Below are 24378 nucleotides of genomic sequence, written 5' to 3' on the forward strand. Positions count from 1 at the left end.
TCAGGAGATCAAAAGTCAGGATTCTAATGTTTCTGTCCTCCTGAGTTTTAAATTTCTGCATCTTCTGTCAGAGCAACTTTAAAAACACGCAGAGCACTCCTGCAACCACAAACGTGTTTTAACAGTGTGTAGTCAAGTGTTTGAAGATCTGATTCAATTCTTTTTGTGTGTGTGTGTGAGATTATGAGATTATGTTTTTATTATAATGGTATTGTAAGGCAGAAAAAAATTACATTTATATGTTAAATGAAAAAATAGTTTACGAAATAACATACATTTTAAATACTGAAGATACTTTGAGATAATTCACTCTGGAAATGAAAATAGTGCGCAGCCTCAGGTCTTCTAGTGCCTTTTGGTGACAGGCGGTACACTTAGCTTCTGTCAGAGATGTCTGTGTGTTTATTCCACTTTCTGATGTGTTCCCCTGCAACAGCTGCAGGTTACACAATATGTTCTTAAGTGTCATAAAGGCAAACTAAAATAGTTACGATTTATCGTTTAGACATGCTGTAATATCTCTACGCTTCAAATCTTTGCTTGTGGCAAAATATTGCTTTGTTAATAAAGTAGAATTTTCATTGAAAATTCTGACTTTAAGATAAACTCATAGCTCACAGCTGATCAAGTGGCAAACATCAAAGCTATTTCACAATCGAATTAATGTGCAGTTTTTATATTTAAACACTGAACGTCACCCAGAACTGCTACAACCAAGGACTGGATCAAATATGCGTTCATCTTTATGTTCGTGTCAAAGAAATGCACTTTTCTTTGGTGTGTTTTGGTGCCATCTTTATTGCTAACTACAGTACCTGTTGTGGTGTAAGTTGAATATGTTCGTTTGTTCTTGTCGATGTTTACAAGTTTTTCACTGTAATTCAACCTTTCCTTTCAATTCTAATCAGAGTTGTGAATTAAAGCCTGTTATAAATAAGTGAACTTGCTTTCATAGGTCTGCAAACTTTCTGTCATAAGTGGTGATAGGAGATTAAGTGCTTTCATGTGCTCTCTCAAGTGTTCTGAATGTACATTGGATAATTAAAGCATGCCAGCTCAAGTTGCATGGGCAAATGATGTTTGCTGTATTCTGTCATTGCTGTTGAACTCCATTGAATGTATGCTGCTCAAAGAGAAGTGCTTAAGGTGTAAACATTGATGAAGATGACACATCAGGAGACACTTCACAGATGTTGCAGACTTCTGTGTTTGTGGCATGCACACAACCTTTACGCTGTCAGTGTTGTTGTTTTGTTTCAATGTTATTTTGTTTCTTTATGAACATTTGGCTGATGTAGGTTTATTGAAAGTGAGTTCAATGATTCCTTTAATTGTTTGCTGAATGTTTATCTCACATTGTTTGTCACTTTTCAGATACATGTTTGAGGTTTGGAGGAAAAAAAAAACCTTATCTCCTCAGCTCTAACCTCAAACAAACCAGCGCTGTCTGATCTTCTTGTTGTTAGTTGTTAGTAATAATGAGCAATCTTGTATTTTGAAAAACTCATCTTCATTATCGGAGAGTATCCCAGCAGTTGAAGACATTTCTTAAATATCCCACCAAGTTTCAGGTCTGTGGTGTGCTGGGTGGCACATGGAGAGATGAGTCCCTTGATAATGTGTTCAATCAAAGTCTATGAAAGAACAAGCAAGGACAGTGTTCACATGTCTGAGTAACCAGCTGTGCACACTGCTCTGATATAGATTCAGTCTTGTTTGAGGTCACAATCAATTCAGTTTTTACCACCTATGCTGAAGTCCTCATTAAAGGGAAATGCATAAGTTATTACAGAGCCAATTTCACCAGAAGATTACTTTCTCTATTATGTCTGCAATATAAATGCTGCACAAGTCAGAGTTTACAGGGCCAGGGATGGGAAGAAAATGAATGGAGGAGGAAATTGTTTTTTAAGTATGCGCAATGAGATGAAAGTCAAAATGTTGAGTTTTTAATAGATAATATGAGAATGAAGTTGAAGTACGCTTCTGTGATGAAATATCAGAAAAAGTCAGAATATTACAAAAAGTTGAAACACAGTTTTCAGGAAAAAAGTGGACTGTTGCTAAGAGATCATGCCACACCTTGATATTAAACTGTTTCAGAGTCAAGACGCTCTTATAAACTCTAGAGTAAACACTTGTTCTCTCCTGCTTTTTGTGTTGGTTCACTTGTAAGTAAAAAGCCAATAAATCATCAAAACACATGGTAAACATTTTAGAATGCAACGTGTCATCTGCACAGCCTAACATCCAAATTTAGACTAGCCTGAGATGCTAGCTCAACAAATACCATCTGGACTATTACAGATCATTACCAAACAGGTCAAACAAAACTTGCCCTCATTCAGTCTCTCTTTTTGGCCTTGTGATTCGACCATAGACTGTATAAAATATGGACGTAGTATCCATGACGTCACCCATCTGTTCCTGAGAGCTGTTTTGAAGCCAATCGACGGCGGCAGCCATATTGGAAATGCGGAACTCAACCAGGCAGAGTGTGACGTAGTGTGAGCCTGCTAGCCAACAGCTATGTGTTCCCGACCGGGAGTCACGTCAGTCATGTCCTTATTTGGGCAAAAGCTCGTAATCTTAATATCTTCTGAACCGTCACGTTAGAAAAAAATTCCCCCCCTTGTACAGTGTGTGCCATTAGAGAGATTAGCTTCGTAGGGCCAAGCCATTTTTTGAACCAGGCTGTAAACATGTTTATTAATGCTGCAAAGATCATCTTTTCCCCATTCATGTCTGTGGTTTCCGGTGTTTCTGCAGCCAGCCTCAAGCGGATTCTCGATGTATTGCAGTTTATAACACATTACGCATGGGCTTTATCGTTTGAGACCGGAGGTTGCCGCTTGTTTTCGACCAATCTAAATTTGTACCACATTTTTGTAAACTGAGCAGCTGGCCGAGATATGTGCTAATCTGGTGAGCAATTATTGTGTGTTGCCATCTTTAACAATGGCCATCACTGTGGTGCACAACTCAGCATCTGCTGTTGCCTGCTGACTGTAAAAAGAGCATAGAAAGCTGGATTAAAAACGCTGGACAGCTGCATATACAACATCAACATATTGATGACATGTGAACTGAAAGAGAAAAAGAATTGACCATCATTATTCTCAAAAAATAATTTAACTACTTTCTTGAGATTGAATTGACACTTTTTCTTGCAACTTCTCAACATTTCGACTTTTTTTCCTTGAAGTGCGGAACAAAAAAAAAATCGTATATGTTAATCTTATAAATCAATCAGCTGACAGACGTGTCACAACAACACTACGTGTCTTTTCTGAAGAAGACAGCAGGGCGTTTATAGTCAAAACATGTCAAGGTAAAAGGAAACACACTGGTATAATAATAAGAACTGTCATACTATAGAAATAAAATCTTCATCTCATTTCCTCATCCCCTAGCACTAATACTCGTCTGTGGCTGATGAAGATGGCATTCCTTTTTAGGTTATCAAACAATTTTAAGGCACAAATTTATATTTCAACCTTAGAGGTTTTACTTCATCAGCTGTTACAGACAGGTGACACTGTTACTTTTGGTTTCAGTATGAGCTGAGGAGCTTAAACCATAGACTATATTACAACAGCAGCCATCTTCAAGTGATCTCATGCTCTCTTGTTGAGCCACAGACACATTGGAAGGTGAAAACCAAGTGAGAGATGCTGTAATTTTATATTTTATTTATTGGCAGGACTTTGATTTCATTTTTTAAAATCAAGCAATGCAAAATGGTTTAATACTGTAATGCATGTCTAGGACTCAATGTGATTGGAGTCAAATTTTGGAGTCAGACAATAGTGTGCCAATGTTGAGCTCCCCCGAATGTGCTCTGCTTGAATTGCACACTGTAATAAGGGGTACTTGAACATCTCCCCTTTCCCATGTGGTATTAAAATGTGAATGTTAACTAGGAAGTGGCTGTGTGCTAGCTGATGTGAGCTAACAGGTTGTGAAATATGTATTTTCCATGAAAGAATGGCCCAATCTAATTAAAGACTTTCACCATTCAAAGTCCTTAAGGCTGCTCATTACCCGAGGAGAGTGAAATGACCACAGTTTGTCAGATTGTCCAGGGTTGCACAACTTTCGACCTGGACACAGCAGTATAACAAACTATATTTGAGCTTGCGATGTCACCAGAAGATGGCCGCCATGGTAATAATGTATATTGTGACCTATGATTGTGACAAACCAGGAGAAAACGTCTGTCTTCTATGCTGGGATTCTCTTGAACTCAACTTTGTTTCCATATCTGTTTTTTTTTTTTTTTTTTTGATGTGTACATAAATTGTTCATGTGTAAATCACTGTTCATAATTTAAGAAAAGATATGCTCATGTTTAATGTGTTGATAGTTGCCTAATAAATGAGACACTGAAAGGCTTTGGGTGTTCTTCATGCTTATATTCTATACTGAGGCAGTTGAGGTACATTAAGGTAGCTCTGCAGCCTCAGATGACTTCTGCCGAGTGGAGGAGTCAGACAGGTCCTTCGCAACACCGATGACAAAGCTTATAATCTGAATGTCAGCTGGACTTTTATCCGAAACACAAATGGGGAACAAGAAAGATAAGCTTCCTGGTGGTACAAATATTAGCTTTGGACTCACTCTGACATGGCTCAGGCTGAAAACAAGGACTGCACTCCACAGCCGGCTATAATGCTTATATTTATGAGCCTCAAAGTATATTAAGCCCAAGCTGAGTCCAGCCTCTTCCCCTTAGTTTGCTGAGATAGGATTCAGTTCTGTGTGACACTGGTTCAGAGAATTGATGGAGGGATTTAGCATAAAAAATACAACACACAAAAAATAAGAAATGGCTCAGAGAGAGATTGTCACATTCACTTTATGAGAAATGAGACGTTCCTACTTCTTTAGTGAAGTTGACATGATAGACTGATAGAATGTAAAATAAGCCTCTAAAAGTAGTATATATATATACTTTTAAGATTCGGCTTCAAACTTTCCTTTTTGATAAAGCTTATAGTTAGAGTTGGCTCAGGCTTGGACCAGCTCTAAGTTATGCTGCTATAGGCTTAGACTGGCAGGGGAACTGACACTCTGACTAACTGGGATTCTATCTCACCCCCTCAACTCTCGTGTTCCATTACAGTTACTAGCCATAGACCTTTCTTGAGTCCCTGAGCTCCTTTGTCTCGTCTGGTTCTGCTCAAGGTTTCTGCTCTACTACTTCATAACTGCACTCAAGGCCAAACATGCATTAGCACACAAACATGTACAGCAGAGATGGGAAACATGCTGTCTAGTAATTTTCTATTACAATATAACACCTTTCATACCTACAAGCATGCAACCCAAAGTGCTTTACAAAAGAACAGAGACAGAAAACTACAGAAATGGGTAAGATAATAAAAGGCTGAAACAAGTAAGAAGATGGTGATCATAAAAAATACTTTGAAATGAAATAAAATAAACACAGGAAAGTTAATAAAATAAGTAAGAGTAGAAAGCAAAATTAAAAATCAGTTAAAGATGAAAAAAGATCAAATAAATCAAGAAATACATAGATAACTAAATAAATAAGATAAATAAATGTTGTTAAAACAATTATTGAAATAATACAGTCCAGGGCTTAAAATAAATTACTCAAAATTAAAAACCAGATTGAAAAGGTAAGTCTTAGAGAGATCGATACTCTGGTGTCCAGAGGCAGACAGTTCAGAGTTTAGGCATTGGCATTGGCATTGGCATTGACACAGTAGAGTTGTATTGATCATTTGGCACTCTTGCTTCTCCTGGACAATTCAAGTCGAGTAGCTCAGATCATTTTGTCTCAGTGTCCGATAGTTTTCTATGAGCGTGATTGTTTTTGGGGGTTTGTTTTAATTGTACTTCAACATCATTGATTTTTGAGGCTTACATATATGATGATGATGATGGTGATGATGGTGATGATGATGATGATGATGATGATGATGATGGTGGTGATGATGGTGGTGGTGGTGGTGGTGGTGGTGGTGGTGGTGATAATGATTTCATATAGGTGTTTGACTTGAAGGCTGTTAAGATACAGTTAATGATCAGGTCTTGGGCACATTTCTACATGCACACAGCAGAGGTTTGATATCTCATCATCTCTGCAGACTGAGCTGAACATTGCTACTAGATGAGACTGAAATAGAGACCGATGGTAGATCGAACCAAAACTACAACTGTACATTTTAGACTTATCTTAAGTACGTTACTGCTATTTATGAACTGTATAGATATGGTGGCTTGACACTGTGCAAGCATAACCTATACTTAAAAGCTGTGTGTGCTCTTCTGAGGTCTGTGAGTAATGAGCAAAGTTCAATGCTTGGATTCCAAATCAATACCAAACACTTTTGATTCATGTGAGTTATCTGTGTCTGACTTTGCTTTGGCTTTCTGGAAACTCGCAAGCTTTGAAACTGTCCCTTTAACTAGCTCTATTAGGGGGGGTCACTGTAATTGCTTCAGTTCTGACCTATAGTGCAGACACGAGATGGGTTTTGGTCAGTTACTGGCTGTGAAAGATTTGTGTGATCACCCTGCAGATGTGGAAGTCAGGATTGAAATGCATCTTGTGCAGAGGAAACAGATCAGTTGACTAAGATAAAACGATTCTAGTGCAGAACCTTGTGTGAAGTATAACTTGTACAACAGACCAACCATTTATAGAAGAGTTTGTCTGTTGAGTCTAGGGAGGAATGCAAAATACTTTCAGGTTTAGACGAAAAACATATTTTTTATTTTGTTAAGAAATAAAATGTCATGACATTTTTCACAGTTTGGACTTCTTTTGGTCGGGCGCTTTTTGTGCATGACTAAAAAAGTGAGACAACCAATCACTTAAAGTCACACAGACTAGTTTGGAGAAGCTTTTCTGCACAGTTATATGAGTCCAGTAGAGCGTAATCCGGGGGAGGTGAAAAGTAATAATTAGGCCTACCATGGTGCTACATGTCATACCGAACCCCCCATAGAACTGTCTCCTTTCATGTCTGCCTCCCTGCACATTAGTTTGCTGCATTCAGTCATAACAGTGTGCCTGCTTAATACAGATATATTTCCCTCATCTTGAGGAGTGTGCTGCTATGCCATGTCAGTGAAGCTCTATCCACTTCTAGTTCCCCTTGTGTTTCCCTCATAACATTATAGCAACAAAAATACATTGTTTTTAGACAGTGCTTTTCGAAACAGTGAATTTACACATTATAAATAACTTCCTTTATGACCTTTTCTGCTCATTCTTCTTTGTTTTATTTTCCTCTTCCCTGAACTTTAAGTTATCATGACGACTTGCCGCTTCAAAAGTGTCTAAAGATGTGGGGACTGTTTGTGCTTACTTCAACTTACCCTTCTTTCTTGAAAAAACTAAGTTGATATGTCGTACCTCAACCGTCCATGATGTGTAGATGTAGAAGAAACTTTGTGACACTGGCTTGCTTGTATAGTAATACGTTTCTTACAAGAAACAACACCAGTATCGAACAAGCGCTGCGGAATGCTGGGAAGACAGCGTGCCAATCTGTGTCTTCGCTGTTTGCTGTTGACCATCACCTCTTATAGAGAGCCAGTGACATAGCCTACTACACAGCACAAACTTATCTTAACATCTGGTCTTCTATTGTACTGTCCTCTAGCTCTGTTGACCTAGGGGTCGCAAAAACTTGTCCCTGTAAGTCACATGACAGGAAAGGGGTCTCTATCTAAACGTCCCTGGGAGTCTGAGACACATATGGCCCGATCTACTAAAAGGTTTGCGTGTATAAAAACACGTGCAAACTTGATAGCGCACGCAAAGCAGATGTACTAACCGGGTGCACCGAGGATTGCGTCTTTGAAATGAGCAAAATAGCACTCGCTATCCATTTAGTGTATTTGCATTCATGAATATGCAAAATACATGCAGATCATCAGAACATGCAAAACACTGGGAGGAGGAGATGCAAATGTAATCATTTAGCACACACAATGTGATCTATCAAACCTGAAGCAGATAGCGAGCGCTGTTTTTGCGTCTATATTTAGCACGTTTGAAAGGCAGGTGCAAACTGGCACAGCATTACGCACACACGGCTGCGGTCACTGTAAAGCTCATCATAACACCGCTTTACAACATGCCCTACATTGTTCAGTCAATCAAACCAAGAGAACAAAAAAATTATAATAATAATAAAACAACACAAATTCAAAGCAGTTCAGCACCACGGATAGCGACCGCATCATTCTGACACCCACTTTAACTTTTTCAACTAATGAGAGCACAGTAGGTCACTGTATCAACAGATATAACGTTTAGTCAAATTGGCACAGCAGCCCACATGTTCACATACAAACAAAAAATCAATATGAAGTACTCGGCCTACTCACCACTGTTTGGACAAGCCTTAAGCTCCGCGGACTTGTCCACCATGCGCTGTATGTCCATTTTCTTTGATCTGTCATTCTCAATAGATAACATGACATGTCCACTCAGTCTATTCTGTCCCATCGTGCTCATCAAGGGGTTTTTAGTTAGTTTTAACTTGGAGAATGAGCGCTCTGGCCTTTTCTGGCCCTGGTTGTTTCAAAACTGCGATTGACTTCCCAGTTAAGAGAGCAAGAGTGGCAGACTAAGCCTCAGCAAATTGCTCTCGAAACCCCATCAAAACACTGATTGCGTTTTGGAGTAGAGTAGATGCGTTTATTTAATCGGCAGAGCTTCTGTTTTTTCTCACAGCATTCACCTTTCACAGATGGCCTCCCAAATCACGTTTCTAACGCTGAGATGTCTCTGCTGGAGTTCAGCGATGTGTTTATTTCCCTTCTCCACAAAGACCTCCAACTCCATGGCTTCAAACTTCATTTAGGCCACTCTGTTCTCTGAAACTCTCCATGGTGACAGCCGATAGCACACGCAAAATCCTCGTAAAATGGGGCGGTCCGCACCACTTTTGCACTTGTTATCATTTGCGCATGCAGTCTTAGTAGATCACCCGCAACACGCCCAGAAATAGCATGTGCAAAATTATTATTTGCACACGCAAATTAGCGCTCGTTATTTGGGATCTTAGTAGATCAGGCCCATAGACTTCTCCTTGACTTGTTTTATGTCAGATACTTCGTTTACACCAGAGGACTGATTGAAGCTGCATGGAGCTCATGATGTTGAGTTAAGCTAATTACAGTAACACTAATTAGGCTGCATACTGTACATTCAAAGGGAGAATGCACAGATACAAACATTCACTTCTTCGCCATGTTAATACTGATCATGTTTCTCTCTCTCTCTCTCTCTCTCTGGCTATGTATACATTTAAACATACATATACTGTATCACATGTTGTTCAAGGATCAGGTTTTATGGATACAACCCATTCTTCATCTGCATAGAAAACTTGTAAATTACCCTTTTAAAGGTAAAAGTGTGTATAGAAATGTTTTATTTTTGTGTTTATTGTTGGAACCGGGTTGGGACTTTTAGTTTGAAGGCTCAGTTTACCGCTTATGTGCTGACGCGCTGATGCTGAACAGCTGATAAAGGTAAACAAATGACAGCGCTATCTCAATGAATGAATGAAGGTACAGAGAAGGTTCAGTTAGCGTCCCGCTTGAGATTGGGAATAAGGTATATTTTTATTTATTGTCTTGGTTTGGTAGGGGGGGGGGTTACTGATGTGTTAACTTTTCCCTTTAATGACATGAAGTGTGATCGTGGTCGCTGCTTACACCTGACTTCTTAGCCCTTTGTTTGCTGAGTCATGGTAGACTAGCCTCGTGTTGCGTCCGCTTTGTTTGTTTGTTTGCCTTACATGCTTTTCATTGTATCACTGATTAATTGTGTTTTGGGGTGTTATCTCTTATGTTTGGTTTATTTTGTGGACTGTAAATTTTAGCAGTTACATGTTTGCACAGTTTTAACAGTATTGGGATCAATTATCAGGTTTCTGTATTTAAATGCTTTTACCTTGTCTCGTGTTTATGTGATGTTATTGTAATTTCTTTGGTTATGGTGATGTTTACATTTTGTTTGTTTGTCCCGTGCAGCTCTTACGGTGTGTTTGTTTATTGACGGCACGGAAATTGAGAAAATAAACTCATCTGTTGAGAGTAAAACCATTCGTCCTTGCTGGGATCGCTACAGTAAGAGCTTAACCCTCATCGTCCCCGATTCCTGCTGTGTATGCTGACTGATGTCGAGGTTTGGTGAGTCTCCTTGATGCTACACTTAGTCCTGGGTTGCTGTTGGAGCTGGTTGGGCAAGGCTGTTGGTTCCCCTTTCATGGTCCATTCTGTACGGCAAAGTGTTCATCACTCCAGGTGGAGGTTGCATGGATTCGGTGCAATAGTCAGAGGAGTGTAAGGGACTATCGCATGCAAAGGAAACTGTGAGTAAACTTTTCAGTATCATACTGACAAACGGACATGAACTGTAAGAGAAGGATTCGCCTTGAATGAACTATTGAACAAAGATTCATCAGTGACTGTTGCATCCACTGCTTATTTGATATCATAGAAGTTCCCATTGATGGTTCATGTAGGCCTACTTGAATGTCTTACAAAGGTTTACTGTAACACGTTTGATTTCATGGCCACAACATGCTCCTTTTAGGTTTGATGTGTGAGATGTGTCAAAGGTTTCATATTTGCCCTTATTGACCTTTCTGCCTACTTAAGCAGCAGGGGTGTTTATTGGCCTTGAGCTGCTTTGATAACATTTGCTCTTCTGTGTCTTTACACTCATTTGCTTACTCAACATGCCGGGGTCTGATATCTTATCCTTTAATAAAGAAGAGCTACAGAAGCAAATTGACACTCTGCAAGGTGAAATCATTGAACTAAAGGACTCCCTTCAAACTATGTCTGAACCTGAGGAAAAACAACATGTAACTGAAGCAATTAAGAAAAAGAGGCAAACTCTGATTGATCTTAATGCCCAATTAAAGGAACTGAGAGAGAAAACCAAATCTGTAAGACCCACAGAACGCTCACGACAGCCCACTGAGAAGATGCTTGCCCTTCAGGAGGAGGAGACAAAGAAAAGAGTTAAAAGATTTGAACAACTGTATGATCAATGGAAGGCTGTGGCACGCGCCACAAGACAACAACTTAAAACAGACATCACAGAAAGCGAACTGGGATCCCTTATTGGAAACCTGGAAGAGAAAACGGAAAATGTAAAGGCCACCTATGTTGAAATTCGGAATTACACCACCCCTTCAACAGAAATAAGACGCAGAATGGACGCGTGTGAAGCAGTGACTGCAGACCTTTTAAAACTCATAAATGAAAGAATTACATCTGTGGATGGAGACTATGATGCGGCGCAATTGAGGAGCATCTGGGTAAACTTCTACGCCATGACTATTCCTGTTCCATTTATGGATCCACAGTTTCATCAACACACAGCAAGTCAAGCAACCACTCCAGTCAAAGTTCTACAGCTTCAAGGTTAGCCATTAAACGAGTGGATGCAGCTGCTGAACTGAAATTTAAGGAAGCTGAATATGAATTGTGGCAGAGGGAAGAGTCACAACGGAAATTAATCAAAAATCTAGAAGAACAGCAGAAGAAGGAGCTTGAGGAGCAAAAACATAAATTGGAGCAACTCAAGGCCGAAAAGGAGCTAAGGGCGGCTCGAGCCAGGTTGAACATCTATGACCAAGAAATGGCACGCAGTGCCATCCTTCAGCCCACCCTTGAAGGAGCTGAGGGGGAGAAACTGTTTCAACCCGTAGTCCACCTACCATTACATACAGCTTCATCTTCACATATGGATATGTCCCATCTAACCCAGGCCTTCCAAGAAAGCATTTCCCTGAATAGACTCCCAGTACCTGAACCATCCATATTAAGTGGTGATCCAATACACTTTATTGAGTGGAGGGCTTCATTTGTGTCACTGATCGATCAAAGAGGGATAACTTCTGCTGAAAAACAGTTCTACTTAAAGAAATATGTCAGCGGCCAGGCTCGCAAGTTGCTGGAGGGCTTCTTCTACAGAAACGATGATGAAGCCTATAAAGAAGATTGGAACAAATTGAATCATCAATATGGACAGCCATTTGTTATTCAGAGAGCTTTCAGAGAGAAACTTGCAAAATGGCCAAAAATACACCCAAGAGATGCTGAAGGGCTGCGGAACTTTTCAGATTTTTTGAACGCTTGTTAAGAAGCAATACCACATGTAAAGGGACTCCAAATCCTGAATGATTGTGAGGAGAACCAAAAGCTGGCTCAAAAGTTGCCTGATTGGGTGGCCTCTCAATGGAACAGAAAAGTCACCGAAGCTCTGCATGTCAAACAGAATTTCCCCAGTTTTCCAGACTTTGCAATGTTTATGTCCATGGAAGCAGAGGCAGCATGTAATCCTATAACATTCTTAAGTGCCCTTCATCCTCCAGAGTCCATCATTGACAAACGAAACTGCAGAGATGTAACCAAGGACAGAGCCAGTGTTCTCATCACACAATTTGCAGACTCAGATATCAAACAATCAAGCAGAGGAAATACAAAGTGCCCTTGTTTGTTTTGCAATGACACTAATCATCAGCTTCATAGCTGTGTAGAGTTTTTGTCCAAGTGTCTGGGTGAGCGAAGGGCTTTTGTGAAGGATAATAGACTCTGTTATGGATGCATAAAACCCGGTCACAATGCAAGAGACTGTCACCGTCGCCACACGTGAAATTTGTAAGGGGAGACATCCTACACCCAAAGCTGCTCTTGTGGAGTGCAGATGCTTTTTTGCTTGCTCTTGCTTATGCTTGCATTCTTTTCATTCTAACTCTTTTTTTCTTCACTGAGAGACTACAAGCAGTCACTCCAGGATACTTAGAAACCACTGGGACTATAATTTATTGTCGACAAAGTAAACTACTGCCTTATCTCGACATTTTATCGAAACTGCAAACGTGGCCTACTGATCGGCAAAAGCCTATTAGCAGCTAAGCTAACTGGAACCAAAATGCCTCCTTTCACTGTGGACGATTTCAGAAAATTGCTGTGCTGGAAACAAAGATGCATCGGATAGAAGTGAATGTGGAAGTGAATGGACTATGCAGGAATGACACCACTCTTCCATGGGGTCAGAGCAGCAGACATGTACCTGCTAACACACGGCTAGTTAGCCCAAACAATGACACTCCAAAACAGGAGGACTGTGCAGTTGAAACCAGCTGGAACACTCTTAGTGCTAGGCCTAAAGATAAAACATTTCCCACAGACATGAGAGAATGGATAACAGGCAGAGCCCAGCGCCCTGAGATTTGTGATGCGACTGGCTGGCCTGCACTCTCATCCAGAAGGAGTGCCGCCTCAACCCCCCTACCAAGGAAGAAACAGCCATGGACAGCAGTAAAAACTACAAGTAAGAGCAAACCTGTAGAAGAAACAAAGATACATTTAGAGAACAGATTTGCACCACTTTCACAAGATCCTGACTCTCCATCCCAGGACCTGAGAAACCCTGTGTCCTTGAAAACCAAGGGAAGGTATGAGACCAAATCTATAAGCAAAAGGCCGCAGAGGGAGCTGACGACTGGGCCTGAAACACTGATCGTGGGCGATGGTGCCGTGAAAGAGGTCAGTAGCCTCTGTGGCAAAAGAAACACCAAAGTCCTCTGCTTCACCAACGATTCGGTCTCTGACATCTCAGACAAATTTCTGGACATTGTTGCTGACCACACAACGGTGAAATCGCTCATTCTGCACACTGGGGCCTTGGATGTTGTGAAGCAACAATCTGAGGTATTGAAACAAGATTTTACTGATCTGCTGCGCAAAGTCAGATCTGTTAATACTGTGGTGTTTATCAGTGGCCCTCTACCGACTGTCTGAAGAAGGGACGAGAGATTCAGCAGGCTGTTGATTTTGAACAAAAGGCTCAAAGCTACATGTGCCGCTCAATCAGTGAACTTTATTGACAATTTTAATATTTTCTGGGAACGAAGACACCTTTTTAAGGCAGATGGATTTTGCCTCAACAAGTCAGGAGTAAGATTGCTCACCTCCAACCTATTTTACTCTGTGTATCACACACCAGCTTCCCCGGCCCTCTCCAGTCACTCTCTCTCCCTCCTCCCCCCTCCTGGATTTTACGGATGAGATGAAAAAGCTTGTCAATGTTGGAATCAAGCTTACACCCCGTCCAAATCCCATATTTTCTCCCCTAAATCTACCCCATGGCCAAGCCCCCAGCCCACCACCACGCCGAAACTACCATCACAGAAACTTCTCAAAGCCCCTTGACCTCCTCAGAATTGTCATCATCATAACAATTCTAACTGATATGGGCCGGGTCCAGGCTTCAAAGCTGATATCATTAATGTTTTCAACCAGGAAAAGCTGGGGCCCTGTGGAATTCAGGTAGCCTCCTCAATTCCTCTGTTGGCAGGAAATAGAAAAAGGGTAAATCTGCTAAGAAACAGAAGATACCAATCCCTCGTCAGCCACAAACAGCTGTAAAAAATAACACAACTGGTTTAAACTCACTAAACTTAGCTTTATTAAATATAAGGTCTCTGGGAGGCAAATCTTTTTTTAATAAATGATTTTATTATTAAACACAATCTTAATTTTATGTTTTTAATGGAGACCAAGATAACAGTGCAGCTGTACACATTGAATCATGCCCTCCAAACTTCTCTTTCCTGAGTGAGACTAGAACGCATAAAAAGGAGTAAGTGTTAGTATAATTTTTAATGAGTTATTCAAATGCAAGCAGGTGTTTTATGGAAATTTCACTTCTTTTGAATATATGGCTCATCAGTTAAATACATCCTCTCGGTCTATATTTCTTAATATTTACAGACCACCTAAATACTGTACTGATTTCTTTGATAACCTTGTTGAACTACTGTCTCTTATCTGCACTGACTTTGAACACAACACTGAACTGTTGGTGATTTTAACATCCATGTTGACAAACCTGAGGACAGAGTGACTGAAGAACTGTGTTATGTCCTTGACAATGTTGGACTCACTCAGCATGTGACGCAGCCCACACACAACAGGGGCCACATCCTAGACTTGGTTATCTCCAAGGGTCTAAACATTTCCAAGGTTCTGGTATCTGATGTTACTCTCTCTGATCATGGCTGTGTTTTCTTTGAAAGTGATTTATCTGTGAACACTAATGTTCAAACTGAGGTTATCTCAAAACGTTGCATTACTGAAAGTGCCAGTGATATATTTATTCAGGCTTTCTCTTCCATAACCCCCCTCTCTAGGTTCTCTGCAAATAAACTTGTAGAAGATTTCACTTTAAAAATTACAAATATTATTGATTCCATTGCACCAACTAAAGTAAAAGTGGTCTCCAATAAGAAAAAATCACCTTTGAGGAATACCATGCAGGTCAAACATGAAAAAAAGGAATGTCGAAAAGCTGAGCGCATGTGGCGTAAAACAAAGCTTCAGGTTCATTATGACATTTATAAAGAAATACTTCACATGTTTAATCTAGAACTGAAAAAGTCAAGGCAGACCTTCTTCTCAGACATTATCACCAAAAACAAAGATAATGCACACGCCCTGTTTGCTACAGTCGACAGGCTAACAAACCTCCCTGTGCCAGGGCCCTCTGAACATTTATCTACCAAGGCCTGCAATGAATTTGCATCCTTCTTCACTGCCAAAATTCAGAAAATCAGACAAGCAGTCAGCACTACTGTACGAGGTACTGGGAATGTGTAATCTGTGTGTCCACCAAAAAACAACTCAATCACTATGACACAATTTAATCCAATAAATTACAAAAACCTAAAAGATATAATACAACATTTGAAATCCTCATCCTGCTGCCTTGATATTCTACCATCACCATTTTTCAAATAGGTTTCAGACTGCATGACCTCAGATCTGCTTCAAATTGTCAACATGTCTCTTCTTTCAGGTGTCTTCCCCCAGGCCATGATAACAGCAATAATTAAACCACTCCTGAAGAAGAACAATTTAGATGCATCAGAAATGAACAACTATAGGCCGATATCAAACTTCCCTTTTTTAAGTAAAATTATTGAAAAAGCTGTTTTTCCAACAATTGAACAATTATCTAATGATAAATGACTGTTTTGATGTCTTCCAATCAGGATTCCGATCACATCACAGCACAGAGACCGCTCTAGTCAAGGTCCTCAATGATATTAATTTAAACACAGACAATGGCAAATTTTCAGTTTTGGTAGCACTTGATCTTAGTGCTGCTTTTGACACAGTTGACCACAAGATACTACTGGACAGACTTGAAAACTGGGTGGGACTCTCTGATGCAGTACTAAATTGACTTAAGTCCTATTTAAATGACCGGGACTATTTTGTGTCTATAGGTAAATACACATTTGAGCGGATGAAAATCGTATGTGGAGTACCTCAGGGATCCATTCTGGGGCCTCTGCTATTCAACATCTACATGCTCCCCTTAGGTCAGATAATAAGCAACAACAAAATAAAATACCATAGCTATGCAGATGACACACACATTTACATCACCATATCACCAGGGGATTATAGTCCCATACAAACACTGAGTAAATGCATTGAACAAATCAATGACTGGACGAGCCAGAACTTTCTTCAGGTAAACAAAGAAAAAACTAAAATGATTGTTTTTGGAGCCAAGGAAGAAAGGTTAAAGGTTACTGCTCAGCTCCAATCTGCACAGATGAAATGTTCAAACCAAGCCAAAAACCTTGGTGTAATCATAGACTCAGACCTTAATTTCAGCAGCCACATTGAGACCATCACAAAGTCTGCCTACTATCACCTTAAGAATATATCAAGGATTAAAAGGACTTATGTCTCAGCAGGATGCAGAAAAACTCATCCATGCATTTATCTTTAGCAGACTAGACTACTGTACTGGGGTCTTTCTGTATTAGTAACCCTAGGTCTTCCTTGTGTTTAGTGATCCATGTCTTGTGTTGTATTCATTGTGTACCTTAAGTCTTGTGTTTACTGTTTTAATTTTGTAGTTCTTGATCCCTGTGTTTCCAGTTTAGTGTTACTTCCTGTCCTTGTGTGTTTCCCTCATTCTTTTTGATTAACCTGATTAGTCTCACCTGTGTCCTGTGTTCACACCTGTGTCAATTACTCTGTGTATTTAGCTTCTCTGTCTCCCCTGTCCTGTGTTGGATCATTGTTTGTCTTTTTCTGTTCTCTGTGTTTCGTTTTCTCAGTGTTTTATTTTGGATTTGGTTCTTGGACTTTAAGAACGTTTTGTTTGTACCTTTTTATTCATTTATTATTAAAACTTGTATTTATTCTGCACATGGGTCTTCCTCCATTTTCCCCCAGTGTGACAGAAGTACACATTGGCAGGCAGGACATCTCCAGTTTTCTATGTGAACTTCAACGGTCTTCTTCGTCTCATTTTGGCAAGAAAAGATGTGCACTGCATGTAAAAAAGTGATGCATCTTATTACAGAATTCAAAGCTACAGGTAGAAACAGCAAGAAAATGCTTAACTCTGTGTCACACTCACTCACCTACACTACTCTGCCTGCCATGTCACTGTCCCATACTCTTATTTTAAACTGTTATTATTACTTGTATATAGTTATTATGCTAAGTTATTTAAGTCTAAGTTATAATAGGATTTACTGCCCATGTACACTGCTGGTCCCAAGGAGAGATTTGTTTTTTATGTGGGAACATGTAATGACAATAAATAACCTTGAACCTTTGATAAAGGAGATTAACCCAGTTAGTTTTTAGACCGAGTTATTTTGTATTCTTTTGTTTCTAGAATCAATGCAACACATTTTGTAATCATGTACTGTATTCATCAGCGTTTTTGGTTAGGCCTCATTAATATTATTGACATTTGCTAATCCCAGAATCTCTGTTTGTTAGATTGAAGCAGTCCCAAGTGTGTGCATGTTCGAGCATTGACATCAACAAGCATTGAATAAGAACAGACAGCAGTTCAGACAATTACTATATTGTGGATGTTTTGCTTCATGACATTGTTCAGACTGCAGCAGTACATCAATGATCATCGTAAAACAGCTGTTAGCCTACATCTAAATGAAAAAGCAGAAAAACAAGCTTTCTTCTATAAATATTGGACAAGTACTTACTGGAGCAGATATCAGTGTAGCACAGGGAGATGTTTATTCTGGTGTAATCAGTGAAATGGATAGAATAATATAAAATATCGAGGGTCTTTTGGAACAACTCCAAAAACACTTGTTCCCACTGGTGGAGATTTGTTTATGGTTGTCACATAGTTTAATTAATTGTACTTTTCTTTGATTCGGTAACTTTCAGAGATTCCTGTATGGACAGTGGACAGCTGACTGGATGCCATAGATGGTCAATATTTGTATTTCTTCATACAATCCAAATTAAATACATGAGAGAAAAAATAAATAAAATAAAACAAACACACAGTAAGAAAAAATACAAGATTTAACACCCTCATTATTCCTTTGAATCCCCTTTAACCCCCGGAGCGCTGCTTATCTTTGGATTTTACTTTCACACCACTGCGGTTTTATTGAGTCCCCCCTTCAGTGAAGCAAACACAGATGCCTTTGTTAATCCCTTTTGGAACGGTTTGATGGGGGGCTAAGCTCGCAACAGGTTTTAGATGTGCTCACACAAAATAAAGGCTTTTCTTATCAGTGGTAGATCAACTCAATTCACCTGCTTTACTTACTTACTTGCTTTCCGATGTGATTTTAATGACCCATTATTATGAGTTATGCTGCGATGACATAACTAAACTAACGAAACTAAAAGGCATCAAAGGTGACTGTAAAGTTGATGTGAAGCCATACATGTGCTGTGGAAAAATGCATTCAGTTTTGATTTGATATAATATAGAGCTAAAGGCACTGTTTTAAAAATGTATTCGTAATACAAAAATCCTGCAGGTGCATTTCATGTAGTTACTCAGAGTATTTCCAGGTAGAGCCTGATATTCAAGGGTGAAACTTTTCTGTATCTGGTGTCGACAAAACTCTACTAATTACCAACGAAATTCCTTTTACAGTGTCTTTCTTCTCACTCGATCCTGAGGATGTGATGTTTGACCTGCTGTATAAATAGAGGGAGTGTACAAAAATAAGCCCCACAGCTTGTAACAGTCATATTTCTCTAAAGGTGCAACTCTCTACACACACAATGAACAATGTTTAACTATGATGAACTAATTTCTGAAGCTACATACTAAAATCATGCGATGGACTCAGAGTCACACGTGTCATGTCAGATTAAACTCTACAGCTGTAAAAATTTGAAAACTCAGGGCCAGGCCTGTGGGACTTTACTTTCCTGGCCTATTACAGTGTGTCAGTCTTAGAGGCTCTGGCTCGACCTGTCAGCTGCTGTCAAACCCTTTCAGTGCTGCTCCTCGTTTTTGACCCGACAGGCCACAGCTGTGATCAGAGCTGCTCCCTTCCCACTCCCGTCCTCTGACTTGTGGAAAGTCACCTGACACTGCGGAGCCAAATCTTGCAGTGTCTCTTGCATGATGCTGGAGAAACTTTAGAAAGAGAAAAGAGATTAATCAAGCTTCAATATTAATATCTTATATTAGATGGACTGTAATTGTGAGGTTTTATAAATATGAAGTACAGCTGAGGTTTCTCAACTTTAGGGAATCTCCTATCACTGTTATGCTGACGACATTCAATTGTATGTTTCTTTTAAGCTTGATGACACTGAAAAACTGTCTACTCTGCTCAACGGTTGGACTGCTGTACAGGACTGGATGAATGACAATTTCCTTCAGTGAAACACAAAAAAAACTGAGGTCCTCGTTATTGCCTCTGACTGCAATGCGGCCAGGGTTACTGATTATCTGGATTCCCTTTCTACGTCTGTGAAAAAATCTCTCAGAAATCTTTGTGTACCTTTGATAATGGATTTCTTTTTGACCAACACATTCAATCAATAACCCATTCATGTTACTTCCACCAAAGAAACATAGCTAAAATTAAATCCCTGGTCTCACATGCAGTTAGAAAAGCTGGTTTATGCTTTTATTTCCTCACAGCTTGATTATTGCAATTCTCTTTTCACCAGCCTTATTAATCCTCTCATGACCGACTACAATTCATTCAAAATAATAATAATAATAATAATAATAATAATAAGAAGAAGAAGAAGAAGAAGAAGAAGAAATGTTTTTTAAAGGTGCCTTTCTCTGAGGGAGCGGGAGGTAGTGGGAACATGGAGGAGGTCGGACAGATATGGGGGGGCGAGGTTGTGGATGGGCTTGAATGTTAGCAGGAGGACTTTGAACTGAATACGGAACTGAGGACAGTTGGAGGACAGGAGTGATGTGGTGGATGGAGGGGGTTCGGGTAATGATGAGGGAAAATGCTGCCGCAAGACTGTTAACCAGGTCCAGTAAAACAACCCACATCACCCCCATCCTAATCTCCTTACATTGGCTGCCAATCAAATCCAGAGTACAGTTTAAGATCCTCAAATTAACATATAAAGCAATCCATCATCAAGAACCCACATATACCTTCGACCTGCTCCACCCTTACATCCCGAGTAGACCCCTCAGATCCTCAGACCAGGGTTTACTTGCTGTGCCTTGTGTCAGGCTAAAAACCTAAAGGTGACCGCGCCTTTGAGCTTATGGCTCCCTCCGACTCTGTGGAACAATCTTCTGCTCCAAGTGCGCTGTGCTGTCTCCACTGAGACTTTTAAAAAGCATCTTAAGACACATTTGTTTGCTATGGCTTTTGACCATCTTATGCAATTTGTTGTTACTTTGTCTGCTTGCATTATAATCTTATTTATTGCACATTGTATTTTCTTGTTGATACTCTGTGAAGCACTTTGTGACTATGCTTTGTGAAAGACGCTATACGAAATAAAGTTGACTTACTTTATAAACTTTAAGTGTTTGGTGTAAAAGTACATTTTCTTACACCCTAATTAAGTTAATAATATCACAATTAAAAACCTTCTGGCCTAAAACAATAATAATACATGATCATAATAATTCAAATATCATTTTGGGTCATCACTGAATGTCGAGCATCACTTCAGTCAACATTAAACTGCATCATAAGACCAGCTTTACCACTTGGCGTTCGACTGTTTTTTTCATTGTTAATGAATAAATGAGGAGTCTGATTGTGACCCACACTGAGCTGTTAACATGGTTCACACTATATTAGACATCAAGTCCACTCTGATACTCCCTGAGGTTATACAAATCGAAAATCACTGAAGTAAACTGTTAAAGAATAAGGAAATTAAAGAAACTCTCAGTGCTCTTGAAATGGATCTGACCTCCATTAAACTCTTCATTAGTTCATTGATTATGATGATGAGGATGAACTTTACGCACAGAGTGAGAAGAAGGCTCTTTAGCTGCACAGAATCAAGGCAGGATGATTGAATAAAGGTAGTGAAAAAGCTGAATTCTCTATTTCTGTTTGGTGACCTAATTTGGAAACAGGAAGAACGTGACAGCTCCTTACTGAGGGTGTGTCTTGTAAAGGGTGCCATCCACTCCCACAGTGATGGACAGCTGATTCAGGTTGCGGTTCTCTCGGATCTTGTCGACCATGGCGGCTAAACCGGCACCACAGAGCTGAGCTGCACGGCGGGCGACCACACTGCACACCTCCTTCACCAGGACGCTGTCGTCACACGTGGAGCTGGTGAGGCCCAGGTGCTGCAGAATGGAGCGGACCTGTCGCATCGCCAGACGATCCCTTTGGGATCAGGGAGAAGGACGAGGGTTACACATGTGAAACATGGGCATCAACAAACCAATCAATCTTTTTTATATAGCGCCAAATCACAAGAAATGTTGAGACGCTTTACAAAGAGAGCGGGTCTAGACTGTACTCTATGTTGTATTATTAACAAAGACTAGGGATGTAAGGGTATATCCAAAATTGGTAAAAAATTGTTACAAATAAGGGTGGATTAAAATCGATTCAACATAATTTGTATCTGGATATTATCTTTAAACAGAATAAGGCGCTATCTACACTTTACTCCGCTTGTTCAACATCATTAAGTCTCTTGCGCTGTTCTCTCTTCACTCGCTGAGTGGAGGTGTTTTAAGTTTAAAGAATGTTTCAGAATCAGCTGACTGCACACAGCGGAGACACTGAGCTGGGGGCTGCGGCTGAGTGACAGGTCTCCACGAGCGCCGTTTTTCTCCACTGCCGGACTGATTATGACCCGGTTGCACTCCCGGCTGACACATGACCTTGTTCACATGCTTATTTTTCTCAATAAGAATGAGTAGGCAGAAAACTGGACACTGTGAGTCTGAAATATGATCCTGTTCAGTTCCCTTGTTGCAGTAAATCCACATGTTGTAGTCTGAGTCTTCACTCTATGACCATTCGTCCACAGTGATTATTTATAAGCCTGCTCCTCATGTTGATATTCAGCGTGTTTAACATTTTGAACACCTCAATATGATCAGAAGCTGTTTAATACCGTCAGTAATATACATTGTGTCGTGAAGGAAAATTTGATTTAGTGGCAAAAAAACGCATTTGGCATTCTTTTTGACATGGAAAACATTCACGTTTTTTTAATGATTAAACGATAATTGATCGTTAACATTTCCAGAGATCGATCACAGAGAATTCTTGAAATTTACATCCCTAGTTTAAAGAGATTTACCTTATTTGCTTTAATATTTACTTTAATTTGGGAATTGTTCACTTTCCATTTCTCTATAATTTTTCTGAAATTTGCAAACAAGGTATTTTTGTGTGCAGTGGTTTTGAGTTACAACACACCTTAAAAAAGAAAAAGGATTACTTTGTTTACAAAGAAATATGAGAGAAAAAATATATATTGCAACTGTGTATCCTTACATCCCTAATCCGCGTGTTGATACTTCTTAGCTTTGTTGTCTCAAACCAGTCTCAGAGATCTTTGTTGAATGCCTCTGTAAAAGTAATCCCTGAGATTGCTTTGTGACAACAAAGCTGAGATGTGTCATGTGAATCCATGCTTACTGAAGCAGGCTGATAAATCAGAGCTAAGAAGCAGCTTAGTGAGGCCAGATGATCCTTCGCTAACTGAGTCTTGCTAAGTAACGGAGCCCCAAGCCTGTATTTTCAATGATTATCATATGAAATGTTTATCATCATCCATGACTTTAAGTTCTTGTTGTTTTCTGATCACTAAGTTACTTTAGCTAGGTATTTGAGTTAAAGGTTTTTTCCTCAGCTGGTTTGACGATACCCTGCAGCACAGCATTTTACATGCTAGAGGGGAAAACATCCTTCAATAAATAAAATATTTCTGGTACCAAAAAGCTGCAGGTTTATGCAGCGCCTCCATGATGTCAGCCTGCTCCACTTTCAGGTTTCTCTGTATGTTTTAGACATATCACTTGGCGTGTAGCTGGACCGCTCCCACTGTTCCGTTCACAGTGAACCAACACAAGAGCTGTCTATCACTCACTTTTCAATCTGTGCCAGGAACTTGGTCTCAAAGATCCCCCGCGTCTTGAGTCGCTCCGACAGTTTGCCTCTGAAGAGCAAGCCCTTGGAGGTGTAATCCATCAGAACGTTCCTCACTATTTCCCCCAGGTACATGCCGCTGATCATCTTCTCGTACCTCAGAGAGAAACAAACCCAATCTGATTACTCTCGACAGATACTGTGCAGATACAGACATGCTGAAAATAACAATGATGAAATGCTACAGTTCATTAGTTTACGGGTGAAAGCTTGGTAAAAAAACAAAGGTTCCTGTAGCAAAGTTGCTGCAGAGGTAGGTTTAATTGGCATAAATTAGCAGGTCATCTGAGAGAGGCTGCACCACCTCCAGCTCCTTTATAAGTCTCCACCCTCTCCTCCCAGTGCTCTTGTTTTGAAGACTGCTAATGTAAAGGATTTACTGCACTCCAGATTCTTTATTTAAAGTAATGGATGTCTACCCTGAGGCATCTCAGGGTTGACCGCATGATCAATCAACCAGCTCACTGTGTTAGGACTAAAAATAGAGATCAATCTGCCCACACATTGTCCGTACAGGAAGATTTGGTGGTCTTGGAGCAGCAGGAACAGCAGACTTGTTTATACGAGCTGCTGAAGTCAGGGGACTTCTTTGAGTCCTCTGTGTTTACAAGTGAGTTATGTGTCCACATTGCACAGCCTTATCCCCTCATGAACTGCACACAGTTCCAATGTTCTCTAATATAGTGCCTCTAAAACCAAAGCTGTTTTTACATATAACAATGAACAAACTGACTGTGTAAATCATTTGGAGAAATGAAGTAGATACTTTATTCATCTTAATCAGAATGTTTTTGTTATTACCATTATTTTTTATCTGAAAACATCAAATTCAAGCAAATCTATTTTGGTGTCCAGCTTTTCTTGTGCAACCAGTTTGACAATCTTGCACTATCTTGTAATCTAAAGCTCATGTGAGGAACTTCTTGTTTGT

The 24378-nt window shown here is 39.9% G+C and overlaps 1 protein-coding gene across 1 annotated transcript in view; it reads right to left on the minus strand.

The window, feature by feature from the left end:
* Window positions 1–17901: 17901 nt before the first annotated feature.
* hk2 (hexokinase 2) overlaps window positions 17902–24378 on the minus strand; it is a 52952-nt gene continuing 46475 nt past the window's right edge. Inside the window, exons 16-18 of the mRNA XM_034692008.1 lie at window positions 23389–23544; window positions 21429–21665; window positions 17902–19465 (exon numbers count right to left, since the gene is read on the minus strand). Coding sequence (XP_034547899.1) covers window positions 19321–19465; window positions 21429–21665; window positions 23389–23544 — 538 coding nt within the window. The 3' untranslated portion in view covers window positions 17902–19320. The remainder of the gene's footprint in view (window positions 19466–21428; window positions 21666–23388; window positions 23545–24378) is intronic.

This window comes from Notolabrus celidotus, chromosome 9, assembly GCF_009762535.1.
Source record: "Notolabrus celidotus isolate fNotCel1 chromosome 9, fNotCel1.pri, whole genome shotgun sequence".
In the NCBI taxonomy this organism is placed as follows: Eukaryota; Metazoa; Chordata; class Actinopteri; order Labriformes; family Labridae; genus Notolabrus; species Notolabrus celidotus.